Source organism: Coffea eugenioides, chromosome 1, assembly GCF_003713205.1.
Source record: "Coffea eugenioides isolate CCC68of chromosome 1, Ceug_1.0, whole genome shotgun sequence".
NCBI lineage: Eukaryota > Viridiplantae > Streptophyta > Magnoliopsida > Gentianales > Rubiaceae > Coffea > Coffea eugenioides.
The window spans coordinates 53,060,143-53,077,170 of record NC_040035.1 but is presented as its reverse complement, the minus strand read 5'-3'; the positions used below and the strand labels follow the sequence as shown (position 1 = coordinate 53,077,170).

The 17,028-nt window shown below is 36.0% G+C and overlaps 3 protein-coding genes across 3 annotated transcripts; all 3 read right to left on the bottom strand.

Annotated features, from left to right (window-relative positions):
* Nucleotides 1-269: 269 nt before the first annotated feature.
* Nucleotides 270-3,231, bottom strand: LOC113774824 (protein NRT1/ PTR FAMILY 2.6-like). Its single transcript, XM_027319459.1, has 5 exons — nucleotides 2,969-3,231; nucleotides 2,376-2,470; nucleotides 2,164-2,275; nucleotides 987-1,077; nucleotides 270-905 (listed from the first exon to the last, which is right to left on the bottom strand). The coding sequence occupies exons 1-5, from the start codon at nucleotides 3,229-3,231 to the stop codon at nucleotides 270-272; spliced, it is 1,197 nt and encodes a 398-aa protein (XP_027175260.1).
* Nucleotides 3,232-7,261: 4,030 nt separating this feature from the next.
* On the bottom strand, nucleotides 7,262-10,050 carry LOC113774817 (protein NRT1/ PTR FAMILY 2.7-like). Its single transcript, XM_027319446.1, has 4 exons — nucleotides 9,972-10,050; nucleotides 9,505-9,722; nucleotides 8,780-9,321; nucleotides 7,262-8,084 (listed from the first exon to the last, which is right to left on the bottom strand). Exons 1-4 carry the CDS (start codon nucleotides 10,048-10,050, stop codon nucleotides 7,262-7,264), a joined length of 1,662 nt encoding a protein of 553 aa, XP_027175247.1.
* A 2,186-nt stretch (nucleotides 10,051-12,236) lies between these two features.
* Nucleotides 12,237-17,028, bottom strand: LOC113783358 (protein NRT1/ PTR FAMILY 2.6-like). The gene is made up of 4 exons (XM_027329474.1): nucleotides 16,925-17,028; nucleotides 16,566-16,783; nucleotides 13,490-14,031; nucleotides 12,237-13,152 (listed from the first exon to the last, which is right to left on the bottom strand). Exons 1-4 carry the CDS (start codon nucleotides 17,016-17,018, stop codon nucleotides 12,336-12,338), a joined length of 1,671 nt encoding a protein of 556 aa, XP_027185275.1. The 5' UTR covers nucleotides 17,019-17,028; the 3' UTR covers nucleotides 12,237-12,335.

Below are 17,028 nucleotides of genomic sequence, written 5' to 3'. Positions count from 1 at the left end.
TTAACTCAAATCTTGAGAGGGTTTTTATATAGGTTTTTAAATTACATGAATTATGTGATAAAACGTTAAATCACGAGAGGTTTAAAAGATAATCTACCCTTAATTTAACAACGCTCGCACACTACTTGATTTATCTGACCAATTTTCTTCGACTCCAAACAAAGTTCAATTAAAACTTAACAAATCAATGAAAAAACGAAAAGCTTGTTTCAGGCTAAGGCCAAGTTGATTCAACATGGAATTGGGCAAACCTATGTTGATTTGTCTAACTATTCCTCTTCTGGCTGATTGGACTTGTAGAACCAAGTACAAACAAGATAATAAACGAAATTCACTCCACCAATCGCAACCAGCATCCAGTATACATTGTCTAGCCTTCCCTGATTAATATTATCAGGTAACCAATTTGTTACTCTCCGGAAGAGATCAATAAGGGCAGCGCTCAAGTAAAATGCCATGCCAACAAGCATTGCAGCCATGGCGGTTGAGGTGCTCTTCAAAGATGCAGGAAATTCTTGGTAAAATAATGAAGCTTGAGCTGGAAAAGATAACGCTTCAACAATGCCCACAAGAATAAGCTGTGGAATTAACCAGAAAACCGACATGGGCACCATAGGAACAGTGGAGTGCAAGTTATGAGCTTTACTTAGTCGAAGACGCGTTGATTCTACCAAAGCTGAGATGGCCATGCTTAGAATGGTCAGTACATGGCCAATTCCTATCTTTTGAAGTAGTGTGAGTGGTGGGATGCTGATTTTTTGCCATATGGGGTCGGACAACCGGTCTATCAATGGGAGTGATATTGCTGAAAGCAGTGTGAAAACCATTATTGATGCCGGTGGGATTTTGAAGTTTGGTCCAAAGTGACGGTCCATGGTGAGGGCCGGAATTACTGTTAAGCTTGACTGAATAGCAACTGGGGTGCTTAAAAAGATACCAGTCGTCTAAAGTGGGATGATTCTTATCAAGGTTTTTAGATCCTCTACTTGTTGAACCGTACATAACTTCCATGATTTCTTGATTGATCCATCTTCTTCAGTAGCTGACTGGGTTAGGAGTGCTGCAGGATTCAGGAACCTGGAAGTTAAAATATGCAAATTAAACGATCAGATTAAAAAAACTGATTATGTTTTTGCTTTGTTTGGAATTCGTGTGATACTATTTAAAGCTGTTCTAGACCAATTATGTTTCTGGCTTTCTGGGAGTCATATAAGAATTGAGCCGGTGGTCACAAGGTTATGACTAGAGCATAGTCGTATACTTAGGATGCAATATCATCTACATTTGGGTGCTTTGATTGAGCAGCAGCTTTTGTTGAAATCGAACTCCACAGTGCTGTTTAATGGTTCACATCAGACTACAACAGTGTAATATAATCTCAACAATTTATTTTAAAATAGAAAAATTAAAATAAATTATCGAAAATGTCTCAATAATAAAATGATTTGAAGAGTTAATTTGATGATCGGCCTAACCAGTAAATATCCGACCTAGTCCGTGACTTTATTAGTTTATACTTAGCATGAAATAACTACAACAAAGCATTGCTCTAAATTCACTTACATGCGAGTGGCGATCGAACAAAATGGGACTACTGGGGAATTTGGGACATCTGCATTGAAGTCTTTAACAAGTTGGGTATATAGCATCAGGCTAAAAATTAAAATATGAAAGCCTCGCCACATTAAATTATTCATTATGAAAAGATAATTAAAGTAAGGGAAAAAAAATACGTTTTCTACGGTAAAATTCCTAATCAAGTGCCTGCTGATTCCAAACCTTAGTTCGTACCTGAAGATCAACTAAATTAATCAATTCAATGTAGGTAGGAAAGTGGGAACTATCTCTGAAATCTTCGTTTGCTTCTATATCTTTGGTTTCACGTCATCACGTGCCATGTGCATTAAGAGTTCCTTGTAATTTGGAATATCACTATAGTATTGAGCCTACTTTTGGCCCTCTTAACAGATTTTCTGAGGCTTAAGGGAGCAGTTCGGCAAATGCTAATCTTGAAGCCGATTGACCAGTCAAAGCAAAATGCTGCAATTGGAATCTCTCGCTTGGGTGACTGTTTTTGAAGTTTAATCATCCGGACAAATGATCAAATTTAAGAACTTAACTAAGTCAAAGCATTAATTGAGAGAGAGAGAAGGAAAATCATACTTGAAGGATTCAGTAGGTGCTGCAGCCACTGGTTCTTTGCCTGCATCATCACTATTCTCACTATAAAAATCTTGAGTTTTATCCGATAACAGGAGCTTCCTCTTGGCAATTGCTGCTAAAATGACACAAGTCAGATCTTTAAATGGACTCCCTTGTGGCTTGATAATTGATATCACAGTAAAATTGCCTTCCGGCCAAGAAAATAATTAAACCAAGCACGTTGGCAGCGACACATATGCCAAACCCCCATGCCCAACTCACATCATCTCGAACATAGATAACTACCGTTGCAGCGACAATTGCAGCACTATTCCAGGCAAAAAGAAACCAATTAAAGAATTTCTCTTGATGCTTCGGGTTGTCCAATTGATATGCACCCATTGTTCCGAAGGTGAAACGAGTGCCTGCAACCCCTATTGATCCGAAAGCCATAGCCAAAATTAAAATTGCGTGCTGAAATTGAGATGGAGAATCGCAAAAGCCTGAGCCGTTGCATGGTTTGGGTCTCAATATATACCGAGAGAGGCGGTTAAAGTGAATAGGAGAACTCCCTGTGATGCAGATGAAACATTTGGCATAAAGAACCAATGATTAAGTAATTATTAATTGTCTTGCAACATTTGGCTAGTAAAGATAAATTTTGTCTAGATATGAAGTAACTCGACTTGGGCATGGACAAAGGGTCCAATCAACTCCATTAATATCCCCAAGGGTTTGGATATGCCAAAATTGATTATCATCCAGTTTGGTACCAGCTTTCACTTGTTTCTTTTATAATTTCTTTTCCCCGTTCTTGATAAATTACCTTCTACTTGTTTCATGGTGGAAAGTGAATAAAGGATTAAGCATTATTACCAGCAAATTGATGATAGAAGAAATCCATATGACGGAGAAGCAGCCTATGAAAGAATCAGCAATTACAGCTCCAAGGATAGGAAATAGTGCCATGCAACCACTGATGACATTAAAGCTTTTTGCAGCATCGATAATCTTGAAGTTAAACTCAGTGATCAGGTAAAGAATAATGTTGTTTACCCATCCAGATGCTGATAGGGTCAAGCAAGCCATGGTTGCTGAGATTTTTACCAAAAAGATTAACATGTTCAACTTAGTTAGTTCTGTCAATCTCTCGAGATTGAGATAATCATCAAACGGAAAGGATCCCAACAAAAAATGATCAAGGAAATTAGTGGAATGCGATGTGTACTAGATAAAGCAGCAAACATTTAAAGAAACTCTTGAGTGCATATGACAAACAATAATTTGCTGCGAGACTAATGGGATATACCTGTGATAAAGGGAAAAGTGATCCAACCGCCTTTTTCTTGGCGGGATTGGAAAGTTGAGCTGCTTGGTTCTTCTGTGTCCATGGATGCAGGAATTAACTGTTAATATGATGCAGGTGCCTAGCTAAAAGTTTGTCCCATTACTCCTAATGGCAGATTGTCATTAAATAGAAAGGTGGATTAGTTGTTTATTCGCAGAGGAAGTGGGAAGATAATACTTGCTTTTATTCAGGGTTCCCCACCCCCCAACTTGCAATTGTTTAATTTAACGACTCAGAAATTATGTCTATAATACCATGGAAATATACGACACTTCAGGATTTAATCCAGTCGGTCAATACCAAATGCAGATTCGTTTGATCGGTCTATAGATGCCCCAACCAAACTAAACAAAATAAATCAACAAGTTACCCAATGCTCAACTCAAATTCCGAGAATCGTGAATATAATATATGAAGCCGTGATTTTTTTATTATTTGGTGTGACAAGCCTGATGAGATTTTTTTCTTTTTTTGCCTATTATCTCGAAAACCTTTCTGATTGGAAAGGGGAGGATAATTGGTCCGAAAATTTCTACACAGAATGCTATTGAGTTGCTCAAGCCTGTAGATTTTAGGCTCTGTTTGTTTGACAAGAAAATCGTGTAAGAAAATGTGCCGTGAGAAAAGTAAAGGGAAATGAAGTAAAGGAAAAGGATACTAACTTTCCCATATGTATTTGGTTAATAAGAAAACGATTCAAGAAAATACAAATTCTTGTGTTTTTTTAGCCTAAAAGTCACAGAAAAATTGACTAGTGTTTTGTTAATAGAAAATATTCAATATTGAACTTCTCCATTTTTGGTAGTTAATATATGTAAAATCATGTAATAATTATAACATTTTGCATATTGGAAGACTTTAAGGAATTAACTAAGAGAGGCTGCAAGGGAAATGAAAGGTTTCGAAAGTCCCCGTCCTAACGGTTTTTAGGCTGTTTCTTTTATAAGAAAGATTGGCATTTTAGGGACTAGAATTCATAAGCTTGTTGATGAGGTTAAATCTGAAGGAGAGTGGTTTCGCCTTTTGAATCAAGTTTGCTTCTCTTTAGTTCCTGAAGTTGAAGTCCCCTGAAAATGTCACCCAATGCCTAATGTAACGTGCTTCATAGACTAACCACTAAAGTTATTATTAATAGGATTAAGCCTCTGCTCTCTTCCATTATTGGACCTGTCCAAAGTAGCTTTCTTCCTGAAAGAAACACTAACGATAGCATTGCGTTACTCAGGAACTTTAGCATAGGAGTATTAGAAAATGAAACATATGAAGATTTATTCACAAAAGGCTTATGATCAGTTTAACTTTAATTGGTCTTGGCGGCTTAAGCACTGTTCGTTTGATCCAATTTGGTTTTCCTTCTGCTTTTTGCTGATGTTGTTATGAAATGTATCACATCCACTTTATTAGCTGCACTTTAAAATGGGGAAGTAAGTAAATACTTGAACCTAAAAGGGGATATAGACAAGGGTGACTCTCTTTTTGCCTTTATTTTTTTTTTTTTGGGTAAATAATTCTGATTTTAGGACTTGGGGAGGGATTGTTAACAGCTTTAATAAAGTGAAACTTGGTTTTGAGTGGAAAGTCGATAAATGTCATAGAATTTCATTGTGGTTTGATCCTTGGATGGGTAATCGAACACTTGCTTGATTTGGCTGGTTATAATATTGTTCTGCGTAAAATTAACTGGATTGTCAAGGATATCATATCTGACTATAGAAGATGGCTTTTGGATACAATTAGGGCAACCCCTTTTGAATGTGTAAACTGTAAAGAGGCTGGGGATAAATTTGATTGCGCGCATTCTACTGATGTTACACGACAAATTCTTAGTTTTTTTTTTTCTATGTGACAAAATTGGATGATTTGCTAATAATTCTTTTCCTAGGAAAAAAGATTTGGAAACTACCATGTCTGTAACCCCCAAAGGCTGGATATATTTTAGTGGGTTTGTTTTTCCATGAGAATGTTTTGGCAAATTCTCATAAGAAGGTTATGTACGCACAAACAATTGCTAGAGAGAATGGAGCTTTAACTGTTTTACTTCCGGTTAACTTTCTTGTTATGTTTCCTTCAATTGGTTGTTCTCGTTGAAACGCGCGGGCATATTCCTTTCCTTCTTCCTTCCGGGGACTTTAATCCAAGCTCGAGTACGGTCTGTGCGTTATTTTTGTTATGAATCAATTGATTTAAAAAAAAAATCGTTCAAAACGTATCTCACATTTTGTCATATGAAATTTTTGTTATTCACTTTTAAAATGTTAACTTTATATCCCTTATAAATTCAAGTTAACAAAACTTTATTCCAACATAAGTTTTCAATCACATTTTAGTTTCAAATCACCATGTGATCACATGCAGTCGTTTTTAATGCGCAAAAAGGTTAGATTCCATTTTTTCAGTGACAAAAATGAATTCCATTTTTTTAAGAGAAAAAATGCATATAGTTCGAGTCAAATCCTATTTTTTTAGAGGAAAAAATGAATATAAATTAGGTCCTTTGTTTAAATACAAATGAGATCTAACTTTTTTGCTTCTTAAAAAATATCATATGATTGATTTAGGAAAACATGGTTGAAAATTTAGATTGGGATCAAATTTTATAGATTTCATTTTGTAAGGGAAGTAAAATTATTATTTTAAAAGTAAATGACGAAAAAATTTATTTCGTGAAATATAAGGGATGTTTTAAACAATTTTTCCTTGATTTAACGGAAGCATTACTATTTCCTTTGTCCTTTCTCGATTCTTACCTTATCACTGGCGGTTACCCCCTATTCATGGCACCCCCCTCTCTCTCTCTCTCTCTCTCTCCAATATTATAACAATCGATCCTATATTGGGGAAAAGGGGAAGAGAATGAACCTATCTAATCTATTGAGAAATTCGAAAGGAACTAAATAACTTTCTGTCATATTTCAGAAAATTTGGAGAAAAAACGCAATCAGGAGTTCGAGGACCGCCTTAGGGAGGGTGCTCTTGGTCAACTAAGCTAGCTCAATTGTTTATGGCATCTCTTGTTTCATTCATAGAGAAATCCAATCAGCAAAGTCAATGAAAAGTTCATTATAGACCAAGATCCCCTTTTTTTTTTCTCCTTTAAACTCGAGTTTCCATAGGAAATGCGTTTAAAAAACTTAATATCTATTAGAATGTGAGAACCAAAATAAATATCTATTGAATATTGCCAGAATTAATGCAATCAACCTCCAATACTTAACAGAAAGAATAATGTGTACATAATATATGCAATTATGCATGCACTAGTGAATGGGAAGTTCTAATCTCTGAACCCGGAGGGCTGGAGCTTGTCGTCTAATCTCTTCCCCTCCAGAAATTAGGGGCCTCAATTTGAAGGGCATTAAGTGCCCAGCCACTTATTATGCACCCATTAACACTGTGCCCTAGTTAATCATCCCGCAAGAGAAGTTTATATACTTTTATAATGAAAAATGATTAAAGGAGATCCCATGGACTTTAATTCCTTGTGTCTGTGACTGCGAGGCAGAATCAATTTTGTATTACATTAATAATTGCCAAAAATTAGAGAAATGTGGAAGAATCACAGTACAATAGTGTATTAAAGGTAAATCCCGTTCAAATACTCCCTCCCTTGTGAAACTTATTTGAATAAAATATGAATTAACGTTTTACATATTAACAGTGTATATAAGATTTACTCGTAAGATATGCTAGCAAATTAAGACCTAAAAGTAGAGTGGCCGTTGCACGAAATGGTCAACAAATCTTACAAGAATTTCCAAACAGAGTCCAGATTTACCCATTGTTTCTAGGCAGGCTATTCTGGTACCTATACAACGAAGCACAGACAAGATAGTAAACAAAATTCACCCCACCAATCACAACCAGCACCCAATACACATTGTCTAGCCTTCCCTGATTAATGTTGTCAGGTAACCAATTAGTCATTCTCCTGAAGAGATCGATGAAGGCGGAGCTCAGGTAGAATGCAATTCCAATAAGCATTGCAACCAGGGCAGTTGACGTGCTCTTCAGCGATGCAGGAAATTCTTGGTAATACAATGAAGCTTGACCCGGAAAATGAAATGCTTCTCCCATCCCCACAGCAATAAGCTGCGGAACCAGCCACAAAATCGACATGGGCACCACAGAAACGGGGAAATCTTGCAAATTATGAGCTTTAGTTATCTGAAGCCTTTTTGCTTCTACCAAAGCTGAGATGGCCATGCTTAGCACATTCAGTAAATGGCCAATGCCGAGTCTTTGGAGGGGTGTGAGGGGTCGGCGGAGGACTTTCTCCCAAATGGGACAGAGTAATCGGTCAATTATGGGGAGAGAAACGGCTCCAGAAATGAGTACAAAGACCATTATGGATGCTGATGGGATTTTGAAGTTTGGTCCTATGTGACGGTCCATGGTTAGAGCCTGAACAATCGTTAAGCTTGCCTGAATCCCAATTGGGGTACTTAAAAAGATGCCACTTATCCAGAGTGGGATGATTCTTATTAAGGTTTTGAGATCTTCAACTTGCTGAACTGTGCATAACTTCCATGATTTCTTGATTGATCCATATTGTTCTGTGTCTGATTGGGTTACTAGTGCACCACGATTCAGGAACCTGGAAATTAAAAAAATGCAAATTAGTGAACAACCAAAAGATTACACAACAGTTTTTTCTTTTTTTACTTAATTTGTTTTGGTCCTCTTCTTTGGAAGGAGTATATATGATAGCCTTTAATAGCATTAAGCTCATATTTGTGACAAGGACGTGTATACCATTCATTAACAGAGGCACTTATTTATAAATAAGAAATGTAACTCGGGCAATGAAAAGTTTTCCTCATTCCGAGAATTAGAAGGACCTTCATCATCATAATAATTGCATATGTATTTGGGAACAAAAGTAAAAGGTTACAGTCACTCATATCTAAGTTTCATCACGTTAGATGGTAAAGCGAGAGGGTTTAAGTAGAAGGTCTGGGTTCAAAACCTCTACAAAAAAAAAAATTCATCACGTGATTTATGAGTTTTTGCCTTTCTCTTTTTAAGAAAAAAAACTATGCTTTATGAGTCCTAATGTGTTATGAACTTGTGATGTCGCAAATGCTATGAGTTCCATGTACTTTGGCCCTTCGACTACTGTCTGATGTTTCAGGGGCCAAATTTAAGGGGAAAAAACTAATTACAAGGATAATTAATTGTAAACGAGTCATGGAGTCCTTGGGAATGTCTTGCGTGGTCTATTTACTACAAAGTTTAATGTACTATATACAATGAAAAGTTAAGAATTAAATTAAGCTGAAAAAATCATACTTGAAGGATTCAGTAGGTGCTGCTGCAACCGGTTGTTTGCCTTCATCACCAATAATCTCATTATGATAATCTTGAGCTTTAGCCGATAATTGGAGCTTCCTCTTGGAAATTGCTGCAATAATTACACAAGCCAGACTTTTAAATGGACTCCCCTGTGGCTTGACATTACGATAAAAGCGCCTTCCAGCCACGAAAATGATTAACCCAAGCACATTAGCTGCGACACATATGCCAAACCCCCATGCCCAACTCACATCATCTTGGACATAGACAATTGCAGTTGCAGCTATAATTGAAGCAGTGTTCCAAGTGAAAAGAAACCAATTAAAGAAATTTTCTTGATGCTTTGGATTGTCCAATTGATTGGCACCCATTGTTCCCATGGTGAAACGAGTGCCTGCAGCCCCTATTGATCCCAGTCCCATAGCCAAAATCAAGATTGCATACTGGAATTCTGATGGACCTTCGCATAAGCTGGAGTCGCTGCACGGTTTGGGTCTCAGTATGCTGAGTGCCGCAGTAAAAGTAAATAGGACAATGCCCTGCAACAACGCACATGATATTTAATTTACGTTCGAACATGATTCAGTTATAATTGCCTAAAAGTGATTCACTTATAATCAGGACAAGGCTAACAAGAATTTCGAATGTGGAAACAATAAAATTGCAGAGCAAAAACTCTTTCTCATGGGGTCGAGAAAAGATGCATCAGACCATGAACTTACCAGTAAGTTGATGATAGAAGAAACCCATATGACTGAGAAACAGCCTACGAAAGAATCAGCAATTACAGCTCCAAGGACAGGAAACAGTGCCATGCAACCATTCACTACATTAAAGATTTGGGCAGCATCAATACTTTTGACGTTGAATTCAGTAATCAGGTAAACTATAAGGTTGTTAACCCATCCTGCTGCCGATAGTGTCAAGCCTGCCATGGTTGCTGCACAGAATTAACACGGAAAAAACCAAGTTAATTAATTTGTCTAAGTCTCAAATAATAATCACCAAAAAAATAAAAATCGAAGACAACAGAGTCAAGGGTTATCATCAATGTCATCTGCACTTCGGAGAATCACCATTGCGGGAAACTTAAACGTTAAATTGATCATAAAATCATGCACCCATTATTTACAGTTATTTTCTCTCTTCATGCAACATACAATGTGTAGAAAAGAAGTGATGGATATACCTGTAATAAAGGGAAAAGTGATCCAACCACCTTTTCTGTGGTGGGTCTGTGGAATTGAGCTATGTGCTTCTGTGTCCATTGAAGAAATTGTTTGTGACATGGTGCAAGTGCCCAAAATGTATGTGATTTTGACTTAAATGGGGAGATTGTCTTTATATAGATGTCCAGATTAGTTGTTTTTTTTTTTTTTTTCCCTACAGAAACTGGTGTGTGCCAAGTTGAGACACCCTTCTGCTCTTCCACCTTCTTCACCAAACCGAGAAAAAATAATAATAAAAGAATACAATTGTTGCAAATTGTAGATTCAAAAAACAATCCTACAGCGCTCCTCCCGTGTTCTTGCTCTCTTGTCACCTAATCTAGATTCTCAATCAGTAGTAGCTAGGCTCTATGATGTTGTTATGTAAGTAAGAAAATTTTCAAAACCTTCCTAAAGAAAACACTACTTTTAATTAATTCAATTGTTTAGAAATATGACGAAAACTTTTGAAAATGTCGAATGTTTCTTCGATTTCCATTGTTTTCATGCACTCCTAGTGTTTTGCCTTTTCTCAAGGATATCACAATGAAGAAAAACGAAAAAAAAAAATTAACATTCGATCGAGAAAAACATAATACTAGCTAGTAGTGTAAAAATTAAACCAAATTCGCCCTTCTTGCTACGTCCATCCCTTTCTCGTTTCCAAAAAACTAACAACTATATTGTTAATATACAAACATCTGTCAAAGTTGACTTAATCTGCGTAGAATTCTCACAAATTAATGTATGTCTACGCCCGCACATGTAGACACACATATGTATGCGAGAAATTATTGTACCGCATTATTTTGAAATGGATGTCTTGGATATTTTCATGAATGATGATGCATGAGAGACATGTCAATTGTCAACGTATCCAGCGATACTTGAAAGGGTCAAGAGACAAGAAGGCTACGAGAATGATGGTTGCAAGAGAAGAAATTGGATTCGTAGGTACGCTAATTATTTGTTATTCAATTGCCCATGGAAGACACGACTCACCAGAAATGAGTAGTACGTCAATGTCTTGTTGCACATAAAGCTGTTTGGTGGTTGGATTTGGACACCACCCAGTTGGATGGTTCTAATACAGTTTTACTATCTTGAAATTTTGGTACAAAAAGTTATTAAGAATTCTTAATAACACATCTTTTATCTGCTAAACGTGTAGTCATGTTTTGCCCCACTATATAGGACAACTAGCTAGATCCCGTCTGGCTAAACCGAATTCAGATTTCTTTGACTTGTGCAAAGATACTCCAACCAAGTTTAAATTGAAAAAACACCAAAAAAAAAAAAAAACGCAATTTAAAAGATTCCTGGACAGATTTTTTTCCACCTATAATCCATTTTAAACAAATATTATCTACGTCGCAATATTTGAAGCAAAGATTAATCTTTAGCTTTGTTTAGTAGGGCCAAAAAGTAAGGATCGCAGCGACATTTGCAAGAATTTATCGTAAGCTATGTTATAATTAAAGAGATTGGAATAGCCAACCTTTTAGGAGGTTAAAAATTCCTTTGCTATTACCTCATTTTTTTTAAAGAACCGATCATGGTTTCTCGCTTACCTTTTTGATGACTTGAACGGATGGATGATTCCTCAATTATCTTTACCAATCCATGTTTACCAAACAATAACTAGTAGTATTTTATTGCTTCATTTGATTCATTCTAAGCATGAGGTTGGTGTTTTTTATTACGTTCTATGAGTCTATGATAATGACATTACCACTTGATGGCTCTAGCTTTGGCAATTTCCCTACCAACTCAATACAAGATCCTTTTAACAACCTCATAGATCACAATATTTCCTTCTTTTTTTTTTGGGAAATATCTCGTAAATAACAACCTCATGAATTACAATATTTCCTTTTTTTTTTTTTGGGAAATATCTCATAAATAAAGCAATGGGATCATAATGAGAACGTCCAAGTTCCAACAACTTCATCTTCGAAGTTTTGTTGTTGAAAGCAATCATCTAAATATAGAGGAGTTACATCAAGAAGGGGCAAGTACAACGAGATGATCTGGCTTAATGATTTTTGTAGTGTTTCTGAGGGCCACTAGGAAAGTTCTTTGTACAACTCATGGATATATAAGCTATGCCACCAAACCAAAACTAACGCTTTTTGTAACATTTTTCTAGCTAATTTGTGTCAACAATTTTTGGTAAACGAATTTTCCTGTCGTACTAGATACGACAAACAAAATACATATAATACTATCTCCATAGAATATTCAAATACACGGCTTTTAGGAAGAGGAAAATCAAAGATTTCATAGTTGATGCAACCATCCAAAAAAGTATAGCATATCTTACTACAAACATGATTATAGAAACATCACTTGGGGGAACCAACACTGTTATCATCCTCCTGTGTCTCAGCCCTGGGATGTTTGTACAATCTTGCACACAAAATATAGTAACCGAAGTTAAGAACTCCAATCACAACCAGCATCCAATACACGTAGTCAAGTCTTCCATTGTTTATATTGTCTGGTAACCATCCTGTGGTCTTTCGAACCGAGTGGATCAGCGCAGTGCTCAAATAGAAAGCAACTGCAATGAGCAATGATACCATGGCAGTAGAAATGGTTTTCAGAGACGTAGGAAATTCTTGATAGTAGAACCCAACTTGTCCTGGAAAATGAAATGCTTCTCCAACTCCCACCATCACCAGTTGTGGCATTAGCCATAGGACTGACATATTTTGGTGAGATTTCGCCATCTTAAGTCGCTTGGCCTCAACCATTGCTGAAATGGCCATGGCTGAAATATTAAGCACGTGACCAACTCCTATCCTTTGAAGCGGTTTTGGGGGTCTGCCGATTAATTTCTTCCATGTTGGCCAAAGAAATTTGTCAAAAAAACTCAGACAAATTGAAGTAGAGATTAGGGCAACGACCAAAACCGACCCAACGGGGACTTGGAAATGAGGTCCCAAGTGACGGTCCACGATCAGGGCCTGGAGGGTTGTTAAGCTGAGTTGTATACCAATAGGTGTGGACAAAAATATGCTGCTTGACCATAGTGGGAAAATCCTAATCAAGGATTTTAGATCTTCTACTTCTTGGATTGTGCAGAGATTCCAAATTTTTGCAATTGAACCATCTGGATTGATGTCACCTTCACTTCTCAATGCAGCACGATTTAAGAACCTGCAAGGCTCAAACGGGGAATGATGGAGATCAAATTATCAATCTTTATTAGCTAAAAATCCTGTCAAGCACCACATTTGGTTCATTACCTCAGAAACAGTAGTATGATTCATGATAGTGTTACACCAAAAAGCGTGAAATGACAGTTACAAAAATTTTTAACCAGCTTCATCTCCGTTAATGCCTCTATCCGTTGTTTTCCAGGAGGAGAAACAAAAGGAAATTTTGTTTTTGTCCCTTTTTTTTGGGTGGGTGACTTTTCGCATCATCTCATCAGCTACAAATTAACCATTTGTTGCAGAGTCTACAGATTTTTTTTTAAGTGGAAAATTTCTACCTCAGGCTTTCAGCTGGAGTTGCTAGCTCCGTCCTGAACTCCCCACCAGGCCCATAATAATAATCGTCGGAGTTGGGAGAAAGTGGGCCCTTCCATTTCCGGATAGTTGCAACAATAACACGGGCCAAGGCTGTGAATGGGCTCCCTTCAGGCTTAACGTATCTGTAGAAAGGGCTGCCAACCAAGAAAAGGGCTAAGCCCAGAATATTTGCCACCACACATATACCAAAGCCCCAGGCCCAACTCACACTATCTTCAACCAGCACAATGGCAGTGCTGGCTGTGACAGCACTGGTATACATGGTGAAGAAATACCAATTAAAATAAACTCCTTGTTCTCTGGGCTTGGTAAATTGGTCGGCTCCCATGGTGCCCAGTGTAAAACGAGTTCCCCATGCTCCTATACAGCCTAGAGTTAAAGCAGTATATAGGACTGCATATTGGAGTGTAGATGGGGGTGTGCAGAAGCTTGAAGCATTAAGATGACACGGTTGAGGCTTCATTGAATCAACTGTAGCGGTTAGGACCAAAAGGATTATGCCCTGCAGAAATTCACAAGGGTGAAATTTATTACTCTTAGCTTTGCTAGAAATTAGTGGAAATCGAATAAATTTTTGTTAAAGGAGAGCTGTAATGTTAATGAGGGCTAGGTATAATATCTATTTTTTCATACGTTCTTCTTGTATTGGTTGAATTACTGTAATCATCTACTTTTCTTCAGAAAAGAGAGTGCGGCACATATAATTAGAAAAAAGAGTAGTTTTCCCTTCTTTTTAAGGAAGACAAGGAAGTATTTAAGGTTTACATACATATACATATCTATTAGGGTGCGTTTGATAAAACTGAAGTTTGAAAACTGAAATATGAAATCTGAATCCATTAAGTTATTGAATTGTTAAGTATTAAATCAAATACATTTGAGCATATATCACATTCAGTGATAAGTTAAGAGTATATCACATTCACATTCTCTTATCACTTATTTTTGAGAATAAGTTTTGCCTAAAAAATTCAGTGTCATTAGATTAATTTAGATGTTCAATTTTTTATTATCAAATACGTTTGAACATATTAAGATCTGAATCCATTAAATTTAAGTGCTGAATTAAGTTATCAAACAGGGTCTTAGAGTCTTCGAAAAGGAAGCGCAGTCTAGTTTGCGGGATGTTTCGCTTGCAATTGAAAGGTAACTAATGAATTTGAGTCATTAAAATAGTGCTCTATATCACCATTGATTTTTTTTAAAATATCTTTTACTTAATACAATCGCTTTTCATAGTAATCCTTCTGTCCCAATAAAATATTGAATGCATCTGCCAAATAAATCAACTCTATAGTATAGATAACTTAAATTTTGAGTGTATCCATCGACGTCCTAATCTAAACACGACTTCTTGCATAGAACTGGTGGCCATTTGATAAAGAGTGAGAGGTAATTTCTCATCCAGTATTATCGCAGTTGAATCAGATGTCCTAATCTAAACTCTTCAATTATCTTAAATTGTCTACTAGTTGGGACTTCTTGCAAAGAACTAGTGGTCACTAGGAAAAGAGTGATACATAATTTCTCCTCCAATACTGTCACAGTTGAATTAGGATATATTTTAAAACGGATTAGGCTCCTCTCCATTCTATTGGACAAAACTTCTCTCCATCATACCTTAATAAAATTAATTTAAAAATCAGTAAATCATTTTTGAAGATTGACTCCGATGTTTCATTATTTGTGCAATCATTGCAAATTTTTTCACAATCTTAACTCATTTTTCGCCTTTTAAATGTTTTGCATATATTGAATGTCAAAATTTTCTCAAAAAAATCATTTTTTAGTATATTAATCCAGAGATCAAAAGAAAAGTAATAACAAAATTGCACAATTTAATAACATTGGCCTCAAAAAAGAAAGAGGAGGAGAAAAGGCTTTAAAAAAAACAGTCTTAAAAAAAGAAAGAAAATTAAGTGGAACGGAGTAGCTAAGGGAATATGTCATAATCTTTTTGGTATGGCCGCCTTAAAAGAATTTAGAATCACACAATCTGTTAATCGCTTATCACAACGGATCTTCTGTCTCACTCTCTGTCCCATTTTTTATTATATTACTATTTATCTTTCATAAATATCATATTTTAATTCTTTTTTGTTTTCTTGAAATCCAACAACTATTAACTGTGTAAAATATAAATACAACAATCTCAAAAGACAATATATAATAGAAAATTCATTAAAAAACTAATTTTTTGTGTATTTTGATTTTTTGAGTTTGTTAAATTTTGTGTATTATTCAATTAATAGTTGTTGGACTTTAAGAAAACAAAAAAAAAATTAAATAAAATATTTATGAAGGAAAAATAGCAATATACTAAAAAATGGGATAGAGAGTGGCATGGAAAGTGAGACAGAAGATCTGTTGCGATCACCTACCCGCCAAAAGCTCAAATGCTTTACTCGTGGCTTTCACTCATCGCTCATCAGGCAGGAAAATTCTGATCTATATCCTTTACTCACCCACCGACTCATTCACTCTGATTAGCAAGATATGATCAAATACATCTTTATAATTATCTGCTCTAACATAGTTAATGTTTAAGTAATCCAATTTGGATTGCTATTTTTTAAAATTTTACTAAAAAAATATATTATAGTAATTTGATATATATGAGATAAAAAAGTGATTGAAAAACGTGTTATGGAGAGCATAATTTTTTATATATATAGAAAACTATAATCCAAACACCAATGGTGGAGTGCAATAGAAAGTAATTACAGCGACCATAAGTTAGTATTGATTTCATCACTAAAAGTTTTTTTTTTCCTCAACGCATCACTAAAAGTATTGAAAGATCAAATTCAGTAGCAAGCAAAATTAATCAAGAACATGCAGTGCAGAGGAAAGGGAAAATGACCAATTTCAGCCCTAAATATTTTTTCTAGAGTCGATTTAGTCCCTTTGGCCAAAAAAAAAAAAAAAAAAAAAGGGATTAAATCGGCTCTAGTAAAAATGTTTAAGGATGAAATTTGACATTTTTCCCGGGAGAAATGAATAAAAGAGCAAAGACTTAGGCAATGAATTACGTGCCAGCAAAGAGACAAAAGCCGAAATCCAGATAACTGTGTAGCAACCGAGAAACGAATCGGCAAGAATTGCACCGACAACCGGAAACAAACTGGTGGAGCCATTGATGACATTGATAATCTGAGTAGCATCAATGCTCTTGATATTGAACTTGTCTATCAGATAAACCACAAGGTTGCTCATCCATCCTCCTCCTGCTAGCATCAAGCTTCCCATTGTTGCTGCGCGTATGGTTTCAAATAAATTTATAATTACACCAAATTAATTTATTTTATTTAAAAAATGGTTTTAGCTCCCAACTCAAAAAAAAATTTTTAAGTAATATAGCAGTAAAACTTATAAGAGAGAAGTTTATTATTTACCTATGAAGAAAGGAAAGGTGATCCAACCGCCTTGCCTGCGATTACAAGTTGGAAGCTGGGCTTCTCCTTCAGCGGAAGATGGGATCCTGTCCATGATTGGAGGC